Source organism: Leopardus geoffroyi, chromosome B1, assembly GCF_018350155.1.
Source record: "Leopardus geoffroyi isolate Oge1 chromosome B1, O.geoffroyi_Oge1_pat1.0, whole genome shotgun sequence".
NCBI lineage: Eukaryota > Metazoa > Chordata > Mammalia > Carnivora > Felidae > Leopardus > Leopardus geoffroyi.
This window is the reverse complement of record NC_059327.1, coordinates 13,892,502-13,913,999: the sequence shown is the minus strand read 5'-3', so window position 1 is coordinate 13,913,999 and position 21,498 is coordinate 13,892,502. Positions and strand designations below refer to the sequence as shown.

Genomic DNA, 21,498 nt, shown 5'->3' with positions numbered 1-21,498 from the left:
ACAAACGATGATGGGAAAACTGGACATCCACACGCAAAGGAATGAACTTGGGTCCTTAGCTTACACCATATGCAAAAACTAACTTAAAGTGGATTAAAGACATGACCAGAAACTAAACCTCATATAAGATAGTGAAAAGATTCATGATATTGGACTTGACAATGATTTATTGGTTACAACACTAAAAGCACAGGCAACAGCACGAATAGACATGTACGATTACATCAAACTTCAGAAGTCTGCACAACAAAGGAAACGAGCAATAGAGTAAAAAGGCAATCCATGAACTGGAAGAAAATATTTACAAACCATATATGTGATAAGAGGTTAATATCTGATATATACAAAGAACTTGTTCAACTCAAAAACAACACAAACGACCCAATTTTAAAATGGGCGAAAGACTTGAACAGACATTTCTCCGAAGAAGATATACAAACGGCCTAGAAGCATATGAAAAGATGCTCACCATCAGCAGTCACGCGCACCACGACCACAATGAGGTATCGCCTCACACCCATGAGGATAGCGACTAAACAAAAATTAAAACAAACAAGAAACAGCAAATAACAAGTGTTGGTAAGGATGTGAAGAAATTAAAAAAAAATTTAAGTGTATTTATTCGTTTCGAGAGAGACTCAGACAGCAAGCAGGGGAGGGGCGGGGAGGGGGGAGACAGAGAATCCCAAGCAGGCTCTGCACTGTCAGCGCAGAGCCCAATGCAGGGCTTGAACTCAGGAAATGCGAGACCGCGACCTGAGCCAAAACCAAGAGTCAGACACTTAACCGACTGAGCCACCCCGGAGCCCCAGGATGTGAAGAAATTGGAACCCTTTTGTACTATTGGTGAGAACGTACAGTGGTGCAGCCTCTATGGAAAACACGATGGAAGTTCTTTAAAAAAATAAAAATAGAATTACCATATGACCCAGCAGTCCCACTTCGGGTATGTATCCAAAAAAATTAAAAACAGGATCGCAAAGGGATATGTGCACAGCTATGCTCATGGCAACATTATTCACAACAGCCAAGAGATGGAATCAACCTAAATGTCCATCACCAAAAAAAAAAAAAAAAAAAAAGGAAGGGGCGGCTGGGTGGCTCAGTCCGTTGAGTGTCGGACTTGGCTCAGGTCATGATCTCGCGGTTCGTGGGTTCAGGGCCCCACGTCGGGCTCTGTGCCGACAGCTCGGAGCCTGGAGCCTGCCTCGGATTCTGTGTCTCCCTCTCTCTCTGTTCCTCCCCTGCTCTCAACTCTGTCCCTCTTTCACTCTCTCAAAAATAAAGATTAAAAAACAATAATAATAAATTTAAATAAATAAATAAATGTCCATCACCAGATGAATGGAAACAGAAAATATGGTATATACAAGTTACGGGATATTATGCGGCCCTAGAAAAGAAAGGAATCTTGTCACGTGCAACAACATGAATGAATGAACCTTGAGGACGTTATGCTAAGTGAAATACACCAGTCACAGAAAGGGAAGTACTCCATGATTCCACTTCCACGAGGAAGCTAAGTCAAACTCTCAGAAACTGCCAGTGGTGGTTGTCGGCAGCGGGGGAGGGGGAAAGAGGAGCTATTCAGGGGATACCATTTCCGTTTTGCAAGATGAAAAGGTTCTAAAGACCTGTGACACAACAGCGATGTGCGTGTTGTTAGCACTACCGCACTATATGCTAAAAAAGGTTAAGATCGTAAATTTTGTGTGTTTTCTGACAACTTTTTTTTTTTCAACGTTTATTTATTTTTGGGACAGAGAGAGACAGAGCATGAACGGGGGAGGGGCAGAGAGAGAGGGAGACACAGAATCGGAAACAGGCTCCAGGCTCTGAGCCGTCAGCCCAGAGCCCAACGCGGGGCTCGAACTCACGGACCGCGAGATCGTGACCTGGCTGAAGTCGGACGCTTAACCGACTGCGCCACCCAGGCACCCCTCTGACAACTTTTTTAAAAAGCTATGATAATTGATGATATATTTAACACACCTACCATACTTCCGGCACATAAAAGGCCCCCAAAAACTAACTGGAATGCTATTATGGTTACCAATTCTAAGAGCTCAATTGATGGTGGCTTATAAAAACATAACATAGCAAAATGAAATTTAAGTCAAGTAAGAAAAAGTTAGCAAAGAGAAGCAAAGGAGGTGAGTTGGTTTACACACACACACACACACACACACACACACACAGCCATAGATCCAGTACACATGCTATGTAGTGAGGCCAAATTAGGGTAAACGATTTATCAAGAAGACTCACTGTCATCAATAGTTTTCCACAAAGAAATGCATTCCTACTTTTTTTTTAGTATTATCTTATTTGAGGGCTGAGCAAACTTTTTGTTAAAAAGGACCGATAACAGGTAAGTCAGCCTTTGGGAGCAAGGAGTCTCTGTCTCACTATTCAACTCAGCCTTTATAGTCTAAAAGTAGACAACACGTACACGGATGAGTGTGGCTACGTTCCAATAAAACTGAATTATGGACACAAAAGTTTTAATTTTACATAATTTTCACGTCACAAAATCCTCTTCGTTTAATTTTTTTCAATCACTTAAGAACGTAAAACCCTTGATTAGGTCACAGGCCATTAAAAAACCAAATGTGGGCAGGATCTGACCTCCAGGCCACGGTTTGTCCACTCCCCTAGAACAGTCCTCACTCAAAGAAGAAAGATATTTCATGTGTAGATGATATGCACTGAATAAAATGTAACTTTTTATTTTTATTTTTTTTAAATGTAACTTTTAAAATTAATTTTCGAACTAAACCAGGCAACTGCATAATACTTAAACTATTTTACCTGGCAAAACTAAAATATGTAGATATTAGAAATGTTCTCTCCACAGACAATCGACAGATTATGGACATCTTTCTACTTCTATTTTTGGGAAACAATCATCAGCAAGAATCACACATATCAACAATCTCATTGTTTTCCTCCACAACGGTAGTTTTAAGAACAATAAATAACATTCACAAATTAATAAATGTGTTTTATTTATTCCATCCATCTTATCCCAGAGGAGCTTAGAGAATTTCCTGCAAAATTCAGAGGGGTGAAAATTATACAATATTAATTAATGGAAATTTAGGGATATTATGATTTGAACAAACACTCTTTAGTTATAAAATACTTGGGCTTTTTCTTCTCTGTAAAAGGAGCTTTGTTTCAGTAAGTGAGAAGTTATGTACATAATAATAAATGTGGCCCAGAAGTGATTATAGAAAATCCAAGTTTTTATCCCAATCGCAGTCTTCCTCCCCCGAAGTAGCTGCTAATAAAGCTCCCTTGCTCAAAACCATTCCAGTTGACAAGTATCAGAATGCAGGAGTGTGGAGGAGTGCGTTCACGCTTTAACTCAGATGGGACCACAGCAGAGATTTCTTATTGTATCTCGGCACCCATACGTCCTTACCAGTTCACAGTATTTCATTTCTATGTGCCATGACTGTTCAACATGAATAAAGGTGTTTTTCAATGAAATGTACACACACACACACACACACACACACCCGTTTTCAAACAACTGACCTCGTGACCTTAAAAATTCTAAAATAACTGGTTTTCCAACGAAGTGATTCTTCATTTTACTCTTCAAGGCCACAAAAAGAAAACCAGCTTACCTGTTTTTTTTTTCTAATCCTGAAATTATTAGTTAACTTAGAAGAAGTTCATCTTAAAGCAGTAAAAACATCTTTTCCATACTTGCAAAGGTAACTTTTCATCTCCACCGCCAGGACGTCACCTCTGATGCCTTGATAAAACCAGATGTCTAGATGATTTCCATCCAGAAATGTGACTTTCCGCTGTGACTTTCTTGAAAAACCCATCAATAAACAAATTCAAGTTCTTTGGACAGATTGCTTAGGAACTCTATAATTAACACCGTGGGTGAATATCACAATAAAGGACTTAAAGATGGCCCTTGGAACAAGAATTGACAAGAGTGGAAAGGAAATGAACTTCGTACACAAGAGGCAGGGTTTGGGTGAATGAATACCCATCCCAAATACTACGTGCTCATTTTAAATTCCGACTCTTATCCCAGAATGCATTTTTTTTAATTTTTTTTAACTTTTATTTATTTTTGAGATAAGAGAGACAGAGCATGAGACAGAGCATGAGACAGAGAGAGACAGAGCATGAACGGGGGAGGGTCAGAGAGAGAGGGAGACACAGAATCTGAAACAGGCTCCAGGCTCTGAGCTGTCAGCACAGAGCCCGATGCGAGGCTCGAACTCACGGACTGTGAGATCACGACCTGAGCCGAAGTTGGGCGCTTAACCAACTGAGCCACCGAGGCGCCCCAGAATGCATTTTAGAGTTAGCATGCTAACACTCTGCCTGTGCTTTTAAAACTGGCATCTTAACCAAAAACTAAAAAGCAAAAGCCCAATTTACATTTTCAGAATTAAAAATAAGACTTCCGTTTGAAACAGAAATCGCTGCTTCCCAACATCCAAAGCACGCGGCTACAGAGACGCCGGCTTGCGGAGGAACCCACACCCCTTCCTCAAGGTGGAGAGCTCCGCAGGAGGTGCTGAAATCTGGGAGAAGAAAGTCCTGTTTTCTCCCTGCAAACCGTGTAAAGGATTGGCACTTGGGTGGGGGGGTTCGTTCTCCAGAGCGGGCTGGGCGGAGGCAAGAAAGCAGGAGGCAAAGGGCGTCTCTTCCCGGAGTCCTGTATTCCCCGCGGGAGAATGAATTACATTATCACTGTAAGTCCCTAAGCCGGCCATTCCCAGCCCTCCTGCCTCTGACCGGGGAGCTGGCTTCCCGGTCCGGCCAAATTCCCTAGCGCCCCTCGGCGGAGTGAGCTCAGGGAAATGCATCGGTCAACGCTGTCTCGATTTTCATTCAAATGGGCCAACCTGAGTCCTTGGCAGCCACCACTAATTTAAGTAAACACTGCTACTTTAAACAGCACAAAGGAGTGTAATCAAAAATCACACAACAGAATCAAACGGCAAGCCTAAGCAATCACCAGGAGCCAGTAAAGTTTAGACGGAAGGAGGGTGGAAAGCAACGAAACAAATACTGTCAGGACAAAAGAAGTCTTCTAAGAGTGAGATAAAGTGTGGTGTGGGGGGATGCGAGGCAGTGTTTTTAAAAAAAAAAAGAAAAAAGGTTGGGGGATTTCAGATAAGTCATGGTTTTTTCTATGCAAACCACTCTACACACAGCTTCTTTTCAGCCACAACAGTAAGCGCAGTCAGACGCACCGACTAAAAGGACTCAACGCTCGGCTACTCGCTGCAGCCCCGTAAGTCTTTCCTCATTTGAATAGTATTTTAGGAATGTTTTGTCAATGTGTCGGATGATTATTCACTTCTGCTGCATTCTTCCCTTCGCCGTGATAATTATGGTCACAGGAACGATTTATTTTATAAGCAGAACAGTCACAACACTAAATGATGACCCTTTTTTGAGCGTTACAATTCATGTATTTATTTGTCTACATTTCTTTAGAAAGGGGAAGGTGAACTTTAACAACCGTTGCGCATAGCAACACGGGAACAAAAGATTTTTCACATGCATCATCTAAGCATTTAATTAAAATTCACAAACTTGGATCTCAAACCAAGTCAAAAGTAGAAATGTAAGAATACTAGATTCCCAAGCAGAAGCAGATACACCATATATTGTTTAGCTACCACAAAGACCAAAACAAGTACGGCAACTTGTGCCGAGGTTAAAGAATATACAAGTTACAAGGTTCCTTAAGAACCATCGTTTTAGTAGGGCTTGTATTCTTCCAGGTAAGTTTCACAGCATTAGTAAATCAAACAAAAATATACCACACACTCTCTCAGTTTCTATCACTTCCCATTTATGATGACTAGAGCTTAACTCCAAATCCAAGCAATATAAAGCAAACTGGGGCATAGCAATTTACAGAAAAAGATGATTTCCCTCCCCAAGACTTACGCTCAACCACAAGATTCAAAGTAAAAAGCAGTTTCAGTCAAGGTCTGTAAGGTACACACTCGAGGTAAAACCAAGGTATTCTCAGACAATGAATGGATCACCCACCAGGGTTTACACCGATGAAAGAGAGCTCTAGAAAAGAATCTGGAAGACCTGGGATTCAGCTTTCTGCTTTGAAAATTCTCTATCCTTACTAATCGGGTCACCTGGAAGGGTGCAGGTAGCATAAGGCACACTTGCGAAAGGGACGATTCCACAGAAGCCTGGATTGGGAGAAGGTTGCGGTACAAGGTCAAAGGGTTTTTAGCACCAGAAGACAAGGATAAAGAGGATATATCGCATATGGGATCTCGGCCTCTGAAGGAACTCAAAGCGTTGGAATAAGGCACAAGTGACAGAATCAACGCAAGGTTACTCACAAGACGTGCTGGCTGTCCTGGGAGGGACCTGACTAAACCACAGTGTACGGGACTTAACCCAACGGTGACAACATGGCGCACAATTTGGTTCGATACAGATGCAAAAACCAAGTGCCACGAGGATGAAGGCATTCGCGGACAGCATGTGGCTAAGCTGTTAAGGGAGAGCTCCAAGTGCTGAAACTTCGTTATGACTTCCAACCCCAGAGAAGAGGCCAAGGGCTCTTCTTGGCGGCTGTCAGAGGCAGAACATAGCCGAACACACAGCTCTGAAGTCAGAGAGACTCGGATGAGTTCGGCCGCCACCACGTTAACAGCTTTGTGCCCGAGACAAGTCGCTCAACCTGCGAAGCCTCAGCCTCCTAAAATGGGGGCAATAACGGTACCTATCAAAGGTTTCATTTATTTAATAAACATTTATGAAGCCACAGAACTAGGCGCTGAAATGCAACGGTGAACAAGACAGACACAGTACGTACCCTCATGGGGCCCAAGATGACATGCCTGAAGGCTTCGGTGACGGCCATCACAATGACCGTCGTCTTTGTCCCCATCATCTTTCACCTGGTGCAACGTATAAGGGATTTTCCAACGACGATAAGTACCATCTATCTTAGTTGGAACAAGGCTTCACAAACGAACAAAAAAGACCTGTACTGAACCTCAGGCCTGTCCTTAGTCCTGGCCCCTCTTCTTTTCCTTCTCTCCCAGGGACCTTATCCCATCCCACCATTTAAAAATGCTATCCATCTACACCCAAATTTACTGTCTCAAGCTCTGAGCTGTCTCCCAAACTCCAGACTCTATATCCGGCTGCTTATTGGGTATCTATGTGTATGTCTTAGCAGGCATCTCAGACCTACGGATCTGAAACAGAACTACTCCAGATGACCGACCCAACTGCATCCCAACCGGCCATACCCTACCCCTTCCCCATCGGTGTGCCAGCAAATCCCTCGCTCCTCTCCTTTCCTCACGCCTCACAGAGCCAACGCATGAGCAATTCTGTCACTTTTACCTAAAAAACACCCCAATCCATTCACTGCTCTCCCCAACGCCAAAGCCAAGATCTCATGGTTTCTCCCCTCGATCACCTCCTTGCAGTAACATCCACTACTCCTTCTCCACAGAGCAGTGACCTCTTTTTAAAAATGGATAAGGTCTTGCAAAGCGATGTGCCCGTAATGGAAAGACAGGAACACACACAGGCACACCATACCTCCATTCAACCTAAAACTCCTCCACGGCTCCCAAATGCCCTGAAAGCGTTGATGGTCTACAAGGCATACCCGATCGGACCCCTTTCCACCTCTCCGCCTCATCCTCACGAGACCCTCGTCCCTCTGTGTCTCTACACCTCAGTCATGCAGGCTGCCATTCAGCTCCTTGAACGTACCAACCTCCTTAGCTCTTCAGGACAGTGCAGTCCAGTAGAACTCTCTGCCCTGATGGAAATGCCCTAGACCTGCACGTGTGGCCCCTGAGCACTTAACTTGTGGCTAGTGAGACTGAGAAAGCAGGTTTCTAACTTTACTGAATTTTGATTAATTTAAATGGCCACATACTCCCAGCAGCTATGACACAAGACTGGGATTCCCCGTAGCCTTCTCCTCTGCCTGGGCCACTTTTCTCACAGATCTTCCCAGGGATGGCTCTTTCTCACCTTGATGTCTTCGTTAAACGTCCACTCCTCAGAAAGGCCTTTCCTTAGCACCCCGCCCAAAGCAGCCGCCACTGACACCATTTACCGTGTCACCTTGTTTATTTTCATCAAAACACGTTCACTACTGCCTTTATCCTTTCTCTTCCCTGAACTGGAATGTAAAATCCATGAAAGCAGAGACCTTGCCTCTCCCCTTCCATGCCATGTCCCCAAGACACGTGTTAGGCATGTAGTGTTTTTAACAAATCTTTGATGAAGGGTCGAATAAATCAACGAGTGCATGAGTGACTAGAGGGTCAAGTCAGTCAAGAGTAGGCTGGGGACAGATTATGGAAGCTGCTGGAAGAAGACGAAGGTCCTTCGAATACTTACATTTCGTGTACAGGGGCACGGGGCTCTGCGGTTCTTAAACGTCCCGTGGGGACCGGCAGTGTGAGCAGACAGCACAAAGGAACGGCGTACGTGCAAAGCGGGTCTCCGTCCTCCACTGACTTGAACTCAATTTTACGAGAACATTAGTGATGCAGACACACAGATGCTCCTTACATGCGAGACGTTAGGAAATCTCTCAAGAATGCATCTATATACATCGAAAGGCATCCCTCCGGTGGGGGTGCGGACAGAGTATTAGACATCCAAGTCAGCCCCGCAGTCTGGATCTGCAAACAGCAAACCAGGGCATTAATGTCTAGCCAAGTTAAATACCGGTTTACAGTCATCCGGTCCTATAAGAAATGTCATGAGCTGGGCCACTGAGCAGAAAGGGGGGAAGGGAGGCAATGAGGGGAGAAAGTAAGCAAGGCGAGAAAGCAAACCCCCGGGAAGTTCAAACACCCGGACGATCGGCAAAAAGGGAAGGAACCCACAGCGTGGACGGAACCGCTGACCGGCCACAGATGAACCGGCCTACACCCGTCAGCCGACAAAACCGGCAGCCCGGGGACGCCACGCACGACACGGATCCCACACGTTCGTTCGCGCTTAGGATTTCAAAGAAAAAACAAAAAAAGGCCCGCGTGTCCATCTACCTCTGTGAAAAACCATCCCACTAAGGAAGCTGCAAAGTTTTACACTGCCTGAAACCGCGTGCTCTCCCGCTCTTCCGCGGTTACGCGTTGTGTCCCAAGCTTTAAACTTTACCGAGGATCAGTGCCACTTAATAAAGTTACCTTCTCACAGAATGGAGCCGTGTCAGTGACGTGCACAACACATTCCACGGGCTCCCCCGAAGACAGGCTCTTGATCAGGAGTTTTGAGCCAGCACGGAGCCTGCTTGGGATTCTCTCTCTCTCTCTTTCTCTCTCCCCCCCCCGCCCCCGCCCTTCCCCCGCTCCCTCTCTAAAAGAAAAAAAAAAAAAAAAAAAGATAACCTATACATTTCTTTACATTTTCTACCCCTACTGCCACTGAGACCAAAGTAAGGTAAATGATGTTCACCTCTGTTCAAAGTCTCTGTCGGGACCACCTCAACTCCTCGAGTGGTACAGGAGTCAAAGACCGGGTCCCAGAGCTTAACTCTGTTACCCCACTATCCTGCCCAACTGCCCAGCTGGTTCCATCTTCAGTGCTGCTCCCCACGGGTCTCTCAGAACTAGGATTTCTTTATTGGCATCAGGGCTAACAGCACAGGAAAATTCATTCACAGAGCAATACAATCGTAGCCTTTCACGGCATCTTTGGAACACCCTTGGCTGTGACACGTACCGGCTTTATCAAGGTCAAACGTGGACTTATTTTCTACTTGATCATCACCACCCACTTGGTGATTTTATAAATACCGTCCGTCTATCACGGGGAAATCAGTGTTTCCAACCATCACCACGGATCACTATGTTTATCCTTCCAATTGTCAACGGTACAACTATGGTATCTCCACAAGTTCATTTTTGCCTGTTTTTCTCAGGTCCCTGCATACAATTCCAGCCACTTCAGAGAAGAATGGGTTTGGAAAACTTCCCGTGACACGCTGCGTTCCGTTAAAAGAAAAGTGATAAGAAAATCAAGGCAACTCCTCACCTTCAGCATCCGTGTGTGATTCATCATTACAGCACACAGCACAGAGCCCCGGCTACTTGTGGCATAAACGAACGATCAAGGATGACTGCTAAACATGCCACTGTATCACAGAAGATCAATATTTCTTTGAAATGCTTACATAAAGTATTTTAAAAACTGTATCATCTCACTCTATATCAGAGGTCGGCAAAATCGTTCCGTCAAGGGCCACGATTGAAGCTTTGTGGCCCACGTACTATTTCGGACACACCTTCCTCTTTGTTGCTGTTTGTTTACAACCTTTTAATGATGTAAAAGCCATTCTTGGCTGGAGGGTTACATGGAAAGAGGGTTGCAGGCTGGGATTTGGCCCTTGGGCCATAGTTTGGCCACCCCTGCTTTTCGAGGATAGCAATAAAAACCATAATTACATAGCACGGTTACATTTTGACTGAAGAAAAACACTTCCAACTGTTTTGCGTGTTTTTTTTGTAATCTTTTTAAATTCAACTGTTTTGGGGGAACAGTTTTATAGAAAAAACGTAGTTCGCGTAACTTCCATATATGCCACACTCAGTTCCCCCTATAAGGATGTTATGATTATTATTACTACGACCCATTCTTTTTTTCAGGTTTCCTTAGCTTTTATCTAATGTCCTTTTTCTGTTCCAGGACCCTATCCAGGATGCCATCTTACGTTCCTCATCATGTCTCCCGAGGCTCCTCTCAGCTGTGACAGTGTCTCCGGCTTTCCTTGTCTCCGGTGATCGCAATAGTTTTAAGGAGTATGGGGCAGTTATTTTGTAGAATGTCCCTCTTCTGAGATTTGGTGGGTGCTTTTCTCATGATTACATTGGGGTTATGCTAGTTTGCGGGGAGGAAGACCACCTAGAAAAAGTGCCATTGTCATCACATCGTATCAAGGGTACCTCAACAGGAGTCACCATCACTGTTGACATTTACCTTGATCACCTGGCTGAGGCAGTCTTGCCAGGTTTCCTCCAACTGTTTAAAAAAAGAAAAATTAATAGGGTGCCTGGGTGGCTCAGTCAGTTAAGTGTCCGACGTTTGCTTCTGAGTTGGTTTCGGCTCATGTCATGATCTCAACGTTCATGAGTTCGAGCCCAGCATCGGGCTCCACCCTGGCAGTGCGGAGCCTGCTTGGGATTCTCTCTCTCCCGCTCTCTCTGCCCCTCCTGCGCTCCCTCTCTCTCTCTCAAAATAAATAAATAAACTTAAAAAAAATTACAAAATAAGAAAATGAACATAATGAAAATGAACTTGAATCTTACCATATAGGACTAAACTAAAAGCTTTTAAATGTCAAAATCATTTTTAATAAGTTGGCTATACACATATACACATACATCATCATTCATTATTTATAGGATTCACATCTATGCCTCTTAAACATATCATATTTGAGATGAAGACAAAAGTTAATAGATTTTGTCACTGTCTTCTACTTTTAATTCCTCTCAACTCTTCCTCCTCACTGTTAGGCTAAATTAAAGGGATAGCTAAAGAAAATCTAACGCACACTACCCAAATCTTCTTTCTTTCACTTTTAAAAAAAAAAATTAAGATTTTTATTTTTAAGTTGTTTTTTTTTTTAATTTTACCTGTGTTAAGACAGAGTGTGTGCACTTGAGCACGGAAGGTCAGAGAGAGGGGGAGAAAGAGAATCCCAAGCAGACAGTGTGGAACCCCATGCGGGGCTCGATCTCCCAATCCTTGAGATCATGACCTGAGCCGAAATCAAGAGTCCCAACACTTAACCGACTGAGCCACACAGGCGGCCCTTCTTTCACTTTTTAAATGGTGCTTATGCAAACTACACAGTGAGTAGCCTGAGCTGGGGAGTCCAAGGCACTTAGCTGGCTGGCACAGTAAAAACTGCTGAATAACTTGTATCTTCAACTTCAGTGTTAAAATGATTCAAAGGGGTCAGAAAGGGGAAACAGGGAAGCACGATGCGAGACTAAAAAGAACTAATGTCTCTTACCTAACTTTTCTTGGTCAGGTAATTAGCAAGAGGACACAAAAAGGTGGGGAGAGTGGGAAGGACTAAAAGGCTAGAAGAAAGGCGGGAAAGCTTCGGGTCACATGAAGGCTATCAAAACACCCTGAAAAGGGAAACGCAAATCCAAACCACAGTAAGATACTACCTCATGCCCACTAGAAATACTTTAAAACACACACACACACACACACACACACACACACACACAGAAAATAACAAGTGTTGGTGAGGATGTGGAGAAACTCGAATCTTTGGACACTGCTGGTAGGAATGGGAAATGGCACAGCCACCCTGGAAAATGGTTTGGCAGATCCCTCAAAAAGTTAAACATAGAATTACCATATGACGGAGCAGTTCCACTGTTAGGTATCTACCCGAGCGAACTGAAAACATACGTCCATACAAAAACGACACGTGAATGTTCACAGCAACATTATTCAGAATAGCCAACAAGGGGAAACAACCCAAATGCCCATCAACTGACGAATGGATAAACGCAGTGTGTATGGTGTAGCCATACAACAGAATATTCTTCCAAGTCATAAAAAGGAATGAAGCTCTGACACAATGCTACAACACAGATGAATCCTGAAAACACTGTGCCAGACACAAAGGACACACACTGTATGACTCCATTTACATGAAATGCCCAGGATAGGTACAACCATGAAGACAGAAAGCAGATTGCTGGTTGCCAGAGGCAGCCGGGGTGGCGAAAGAACGGACGGGTACTGGGTTTCTTTCTGGAGTGAAGAAAATGTTCGGGCATTACATAATGGTTATGGGTGCACGACCCTGGGAATATACTAAAAATCACTTACTGGTACACTTGAGAATGGTTACAATGGTGAATTTTATGCGATTTTTTTTCTGTCGATAAAAAATAAAGTAACTGGAAAGAAAAGCCACTGAAGACAGTGAAAGCATTCTGAAATGTTACTTTTAACCCACACCTTATACATACACTGTCCTGAAAATTCCCTTTTCCTATTCTATATACTTCTGTGACCATTTTTCCAATAACAGGAGCTTCAGAAATGAAGAAATTAGTCCAAAATTCTAATAAGAAATCAGGTCAACCGATTTTAAATCAAGTTCACAGGACCAGCGCATACACAGACCCAGGCCCTAACTCCAGGAATTTACATTGCATGAGGGCTCACACTGCGTGCTACCACTTCAGTAACGCCCCCATCGGCAGAATGAAGGTGGCCACGCCCCTCTTTAATGGTGGCATCTCTTTTTCCTACAGACATTTACCGGAAACGAGTTAGAGGGCGCCATTTTTAAGGCACAGGCAGGCAGAGCAGGGCCTCGGCAGGCCACGCCTCACAAGGGCTGACTATGTAACTCACAACTTAGTGATCTGCAGCTACAAGAAAAAAAAAAAAAAAAATCACTTATTGATAGATAATAGTCTTTCTGGAAAAAGCAAGTATGGCCCTAGGTCTTGCAACAAAATGAAACTGCAAAGTGTGGACTATTAAAGTCACTGCAGAAATCTCAGTACTAATACTAAGCAACCACTATGCCCTCCTGCAAGTGTTACAGCACACTGTGTTGAAAACAAGAAATACTTCTTTGGGAATTTTTGGAAGACAGCACAGTGGAGTTTAAATTAGTGCTTCCCAGAGTGGGTTGGGTTTTTTTTTGTTTTTTTTGTTTTTTTTTTTCAAAAAAACAAAAAAACAAAAACAACCCTTCTTTTAACAACCTCTCCACACTTCAAAAACCATAATCACTCAAATAATTCACAGTAACCACTTGGCACCCGAACTCAGCCGGCCGGGGAGGAACGACTTCCGGCAAAATCTATGACATCGGCAGCTGTGATTAAGACTGTAAGGACTGATTTTGTTTTCTTTGCTCTTAGAGGTAATTCCCATATTTATACGATCAGTCAAAATGTAGCGGCTTAATTCTCTCATTATTTTTAATCTAACTGGAACATCAATGGTCTCTGGTGGTTGGTGGTTATGGGTTTATTTTCTGAAAGCCGAACAATAAGCAACTGGAAATAAGAGAGTAGCTCAGCTAGCATTCTTTCATTAATTTAGCAACTTTCTTCATTAATTGACCTAAGCAATATTCATTTAACATGTACCATGGACAAAGGACACAGAAAGCAGTAATAAGCAATTAGGTCTCTTGAGGAATTTACACTCTAGCAGGAGGGTTAGCAAAATTACTTGCTTTGACTTTGAAAGAAAGACAATACAGAGTTCCTCAGAGCCTAATCACGTGCCATAAACTGGGTGTGAAGAGCCAAGAGTTAGCTCAGCCATCAAGGATACCCAGCTGACATCCTCTTCCTCCTCCCGGTCACCCTCCCCACCCCCCAGAACTTCTTCCCTTCAGTTAGAAAGCACACAGGGCACTCAATATCTGATCCTAGCCATAAACCAAAGACTATATAAATCAGCAAGTTTTTGTGTGCTGGTAAATCTTTCACGTTCAACTAGACAAAGTTATGGTATCTCCGGACAGCAGTCAATCCAAGCACAGAAAATGAGAAAACTTCTACTGAGAGTGTGTACCCCCATTCACCCAAGTCTCCGAGGCCTGCCCACCTTAGCCCCCTAGTCCCTTCAGAGGCAATGAATCCGTCCTACCTTTTTCTCCTATGTTGAATGTAGCCGTGTTTTTTTTTTTTTAAGCACCACACCATTTGGCCATGATCTACGGGCCACCATAAACACCAACTGGTGCGGTCGAAAGGGTGTCCACGGTGGGCAAAATAAGAGGTGAGGGAGGGAGTAGACCCGCAAAATAACAGCTGACCCGCTGGGGGGTGGGGGAGGGGAGCAAGGAATCATGGACAGGGAGATTTCCCCAGGAACGGTGATGGGGGGGAGGGGGGGGGGCGGGTAAAGTCAAGCCTGTTACCGTAAAATTGCAGTCTATTCAGGAATGAGACAGAGCCCTTAACTCTTCCCCAGACAGAACTTCTCTCATGTGCCCAAGAGGGCAATGAATTTCCAAGTTCTACCTGGCCCTGCACTGCTGTTCGGTGGGGTCAACCTGGCAGGCCTTCAACCCGTTAGGCTCAAAGCGTTCATGAACCGGATCCTACATGTATCTAAGAATCATCAAAAGTTAACAGGAACCTTTGAAGACCCATAAAGACAGGTCAATCGGCCTGAGAAATCAACACCGGGCAAAGAGGTTCCGCTCCACCCAAACACCTCTAAGCACGTCCAGGTGTTCCAGCGGTCTGGAGGAATGACATGGGACACAGGTTCTAGAGTCCAACTACCTGGCTTCAAATCCTGGCCACCTTGAACAGCCATGGCGTCTCTCCATCTCCTCTGTAACTGCAAGACAATCCTAGCATCGACCTCATAGGACTAATGGGAGAATAGAAGGAGATCACAGTTAAAGAGCCTAGCACAGTGACTGTCACACAATAAATACTGAATAAATATGTGCTGGTACACCCACTAGTTCCAGGGGTAACCTGAACCACCCCTCAGTTCCTGAACTGGAATGACACCACCACACCCATGACCATTCGGCTGGGCCCTAATTATGGATCCCTAACCATCGCCATGAGGTAGGTGGTCTTACCTCCATTTTAGAGTTGAGAACGGGGGTTTAGAGGGACTCACAAACTCACCTAAGCTTACTCAGTCAATAAGTGCTGGGGCAATTTTAATACTTCGGTATTCCAAAATCACTACTTACTGAACAAAATTACGTTCTCATAAAAGCCTCCAGCTTCCCTCCCCCCCACAAATATGCATATTCATCTATACAATCGGAAATACTTCACAAATTCTGATAGACCGTCAGAGTTTTTCTTAACATAAATAGAACTGGATAAGTCATCATGACCATTTTAATTAAATGACTTTGAGGGTTCCAAAATACTGCCTACCCACAGTTTATCAACTCACTTTCTTTCAGGATTTGTCATGTGATCCTGTAGAAGAATGGGCACACCCCAAAAGGCCCGTGTCACATCTCTTTTTCCATAAGTTCGGTGCGTGTCTGACAAAATTGACTAGAGTTCAATACATCCTCCAAATATCCTCTCCCACCATCTCTCACTTAGCACAACTTAGCAAGACCTACAGTCACTTCGTTGCCCTAAAAGAAAGCAATCAAACTTAAACTAAGTATTGTCAATATTGACCCTGATCTCGTAGAATCTTTTAAAACTCAGAGTGAGATCCAGAAATGTGTATAACCCAAATTTATATTGCCAAATACTTAAAGATCTAACCGCTGCACAGAAAACTAGAATCGTAACAAGTTATCTTAGTCAAAACTGTTTATCCACATCAAATGAACTGGTTATTGGTTACCCAGTTTCCTGAAAACAGAGTTCATAATAATTGTTAATCCATTAACAGTTTAAAATAAAAGGCATGCTTAACTTGTTTAAGAAGTAGTGATATGGATAAGCCAAGTCATTTCTTACTTCACTTTCTATTTGCTTTACCCGGGCATGACATATTCTTGTAATCTCTGTGGGTAAATACAAATGACACGATATAATAGAAGATGCACAATGAAGAGACTCTGAAATGCCTAAATATTTCAAGAATTCACTGTGATTTCAATAGCCTGAAACTCCAAGTATCAGAAAGCAGAATGACCACAGAACTGTAAAAGCCAAATATTTACACAGGTGCCTTAAAAGTCACTGCTGGGTGCACACCATCATCACTGACATTTACTATCTGTTAAATAGTTTCAAGTGCAAGGGCAGAAGTCAAATAACTGACCTGGAGCAGGAAGTTTATGACAACAACCAGTACGTCTGGAGAAACTGTGAAGGTGTGATGCTTGTCATAACTTTTTATCAGGCCAGCAACAGGCAGCCAGGCTGGGGCAAGCCAGAACCTCAGCAAGGTGCCTTTTCTCATTTCAGAAGGGAAACCAAAACTGATACCTTCATGGATAATTTAATAAGGGCTGTTCCATAAATTTATAATGTCATTTATGACTTTTTTATAATTACTCGTTAATAGGTTTCAAAAACAATATTCGTAAGAGAAAAGTTAATTGAGAACATATAGTATGAAACTCTTCCAGCTTCAAATTGAGAAACGGGGCAATGTTTAGTAGAAGCACCTAAAAAAAAAAAAAAGGTTATAAACCCCTAATTTACAGTTAGGAACTGTAAAAATTGGCCTCCTTAATGGCCAATTTACAAATTTACAATTAGGAATATCTATTATTCTTATAATAAATCGCACTATAAGAAATTTTCCTTTGAAGGGTAACAAGACGGGATAAAGGACCAACATTTGTGAACATTTAGCAAAACTTCAGCTCCGGAACTTCTTAGACGATGATTCGGTTATGCTTCCCCTCTTTACCTCCGAGCAGGACTAACAAGTGTGGGTTGAAAACTACAAGAAATCGTGATAAGCTCAAGTCTGTTCCAATGTTCACTGCATTTCTTTCTTCAAAACACAATCTGCCTTTTCAAGATGTGGGGACTCAGTTCAAGGTTTCTGGTGAGGGCAGTACGCAGTAACACCACCACCACCCCCACCCCAAAAAAAGTATTTCTAAACTCTGAGGGGCAGAGCTTATCACACCCACAGCCAGGGCTCGGCGAGGAAGGGTGCCTGGAGCCCCCCTCCACGCCCAGGACCTCCGGCCTGACCGGTGGCGCGCCCCGTCAGGAGCTTGCAGTCAAGGCAGGGAGCCAAGGACAGCCAAGAGAAGATGCCACAGGTGGCTTGGTTGGCTGGTTCCCCACCTTGCACTCAGGCCTTCTCCAGGAGGCTCCCGGCCCGCCCCCTCCTCCCAAAGGCCGAAGATACCCTCCAGCGCAAATCTGGCCCACTTCAGGCGGAAGCGAGCTCGCCACGGGGCTCAGGTGGCCCCTCGGGGTCCATTAACTGGACACGGAGTGCCAGCCCGGAGCGCCAATGCCACCCTTGCCTCCCGGCCGGGAGTGTCTAAAGGTCCCAGGGGGCGTCGAGAAGGGAGCAAGGCAAAGAGGCCCTGGAAGGGGCGGCTCCAACTGGCCCCCTACGGGGCTCCTCGCTGGCTGAGGGTCCCGCGCCTCCTTCCCGAGACCCCTCCCGGCACCCCGGGGCCGGCAACGCCCCACGCCCCACGCCCCACGCCCCCCGCGCCGCGGGCGCCGCCGATCGGCCGGATCTCCCGGACAACAGCCGCCGCGCTACTGAGGCGGGTCCCCGCGCCCACCCGCGGCCCGGCCGCCCACCTGTCCCGGGGGTCGATCCAGCTGGTCCTCCTGGTGTTGTGGTCGATGTAGAAGACCTTGCCGTCGTAGTCCCTGGCCTCCTCCCAGCCCCGGGGTAGCGGCAGCTGCCCGCTCCCGGCCCTCCTAGGCATGGTCGGCGGCCTCGCCGGCGAGCGGCGCCTCCATAGGGACCGGGCGCGGGACGCGGCGGGAACGCGAATGCCCGGCCCGACCGCCGCACCCGACGCGGGCGCCGGCGAGGGGCTGCGGGGCGCGGGGCGCGGCGGGGCCACGCGCGGGGGGCGCCTCAGGAAACCCTGCTCTCGGCCCCGCCGGGGATCAGTCCACCATGTCTGCGTCGGAGCAGGCGAGCGAACCCTCCTCCTCCTCCTCCTCCTCCTCCTCCTCCTCGCGGCTGCAACCGCTGCCTCCGCCTCTTCCTCCTCCTCCTCCCCGTCCCCCTGTGGCCGCCGAGGGTCGCGGCGCCCAGGCTGCCCGAGCCGCCGCCGTCTGGGCTCGGATCCGGGAAGCTCCACGGAGCGGCGGCCCCGGCGGCGACGGGCCTCCTCATTTGCATGCTATTAGCATGCGCCCCGCCCCGGGCCCGCCCTCACCCGCCCCTCCCCACGCTGGGCTCATCTGCATGCACATTCCTCGCCGCCACATTCCAGGGCTTAACCCTGCAGCTCCCGGGGCCTGCTGCAAGAACTGGGGCGCCGGGCCGAGCCCGGGGCGGGGGCGGTGGAGGGGAGCTGGGGGACCAGGTGGGCGGGAAGAGGGCGAAGGAATGCGCTGTTCGCTCCCTCCCCTTGACCCCAAGTATCTTCCGGCGGCCACACGCCTTGGGATTTTTAAAGTTTCGGGACAGAAAAGAGCCAGAGAGCGCTCCGCAACCTTCGCAACTTCTTTCCGACTTCTAGGGAAACCACAAGACTTTCGAGAGGAAAGGGGTGGGGGAAGCTCTCTTCGGGAAGAAAAAGTCCCAGCAAGCAGCGAGGGCACAAAGGCTTCCCCACGCCGCTCCCTGGGCTACTTTGGCACCCGAGGGCGGTTCGGGGTGGTGGAAAAGTGTAAAAAGCACCGAAAGCGCTTAGAAGCGTGTCGGTGGCGTGTCCGGGGCGGTGTCGCCCCTGGGGCCTCTGCAGGGCGCCTGGCCCTCCATGACCTCAGCCCAGAGGCCACGGGCCTCGCGGCGGAAAGCGAAGGCGGGTCCAGCGGTCCCAGAGCGCAGTGACACGCCTGCCCCTGTGGCCTGTGGGGGAAACTCCAGCCTGATCCTGGGAAGCGACTGCCTCCCACCCCGACGCGGGCCAGGGAGCAGAAGGCACCCTAGCCTCCCGCCGGGTCGGGCCGCTCAACCCTCGGGGGCCAGGCCAGCCATCAGGGCCCCTCTGCCGCTGGCCTCCGCTGCAGGGGTTTAGGACAGTTGGACGTGGACAAATCCTGGAACCGGTCCCTTCCGCCCAGCCCCCGCGGCGGGAAGTCCCCCACCCGAACCCCGCTGTGGCCAAGAAGGTGTGGGCCACCACGCTGGAGGGAGCCCACTGCGGCCCGGAAGCCAGGCTTTCCTAGGCCCTGGATGAATATTACATGGAACGTGGATCTTTCTTAGCCCACAAGCAGTTCTTTATTCGGCCCGGTGGGCACGGACTGGGGGCTGGACCTCGGGCTCCGGGTAGGACAGTACCAGGAGCGGTAGGACTGGCAGAGCCCTGTCGCAGGGCATTCAGTGCCCCCAGCCACAGGGTCTGGGAGGGGGTCTTCGAGGCCCAAAAGTATTCTCCAGCTGGGTCTACACCATCCCCCATTCATATTCTTCCGGGTTACTAACAGCTTCTTTTAAAGTATGGGGTACCTGGGTGGCTCAGTCAGTTAAGCATCCCACTCCGGCTGAAGTCAGGATCTCATTGTTTGTGGGTTCGAGCCCCGTGTGGGGCTCTGTGCTGTCAGCTCAAAGCCTGGAGCCTGCTTTGGGTCCTGTGTCTCCCTCTCTCTCTCTCGGCCCCTCCCCACTCTCTCTCTTCCTCAAAAATAAATAAAAACATTAAAAAAAGTATTTTAGGGGTGCCTGGGTGGCTCAGTCAGTTGAGCGTCCGACTCCAGCTCGGGTCATGATCTCACAGTCTGTGAGTTCGAACCCCGCATCGGGCTCCGTGCTGACAGCTAAGAGCCTGGAGCCTGTTTCAGATTCTGTATCTCCCTCTCTCTCTGCCCCTCCCCCACTCATGCTCTGTCTCTCTCTCTCTCTCTGTCAAAAATAAATAAACATTAAAAAAATTTTTTTTAATAAATAAATAAATAAATAAATAATTTTTTAAAAGTAAAACACCCTAAAGAAGGGTCCCGGAGCTCAGTCATTCACCTCCTGGTATGAATTCGCTTAATCATGACAATTTGTGTCCTGCCTAACACAAAATGACTTCCCCACCTTGTGCAGGACACAGCATCGGAGAGGGGACAGGGGCTTTCCGAGCGTTTGGAACAAAGTCCTGTCTCCTGGGTTCACAGACCGGTAAGGGAGTCAAGTGACTCAGGATTGACAATGGTACAGCACACCGAGGTTTGGGGTAGCAGCTGCCCCAGGGATGTCCAGGGCTTCCAGATTCCCAGGGAGTCCGGCCATCTGCAGTCAGTCTTGAAGGTGGAGGAGGGAGGAGTGAGGTCCTGAAGAGTAAGGACTGAGGGCCAGGCTCGGAACAGCTTCACGGCAGCCACAGGACTTGCCTTCTCCCGCCGGAGTCTTAGAAAGAGTTGCATTTGCACTTGACGTGGAAACTTTAAAGCACCAGAAACTCTGAAAAGCAGAAGGTGAGGAAGGGAGTCATCCAATGAATTCAATCCCTTTGTCCTTCTAGGTCTTCCAAAGAGAAGCCCCCAACTCCCGGTCTCTTGTTTTGCCCCCACTCCACTCGTCAAGACGTGATCACACAAGGCAAGCTTCTCCAGTTCCCAGTGACCTGTGACATCCTGGTGGGTAATCTTAAATTTGGACTTCTGAATGGTGTGAAAAAAATGAGGCCTGTCTGAAACTAATCTCTCACACTACTAAGGTGTGAGAAGGTGAAGGGGCTTTGTTTTGGACCACTCTGAACTGACTCACTCACTTGCATGGCCAAAATTTGCATTCTAGTATACTAATAACATCACTCAGCAACGCAGCCAAACTATTCTTGTTTCAGCCTTCCTTCCAGGCTCCCGCACCTACCCATTAAAAAACATGTATTATACTAAAATGTCTACATCCTGCTATTTAAAAAAAAAAAAAGAAAAGTAACTTTCCAGTTGCCAC

General features: G+C 46.6%; 1 protein-coding gene across 2 annotated transcripts in view; it reads right to left on the bottom strand.

Annotated features, from left to right (window-relative positions):
- The window catches only part of WWC2 (WW and C2 domain containing 2), a 208,383-nt gene extending 189,603 nt beyond the window's left edge, over positions 1 to 18,780 (bottom strand). Inside the window, exon 1 of one of the 2 annotated variants that reach the window (XM_045452603.1) lies at positions 18,231 to 18,780. In XM_045452603.1, coding sequence (XP_045308559.1) covers positions 18,231 to 18,361 — 131 coding nt within the window. In that variant the 5' untranslated portion in view covers positions 18,362 to 18,780. Of the gene's footprint in view, positions 1 to 8,394; positions 8,666 to 18,230 lie in introns of those variants that run through there. The other variant, XM_045452621.1, reaches the window with a different exon arrangement.
- Positions 18,781 to 21,498: the final 2,718 nt, after the last annotated feature.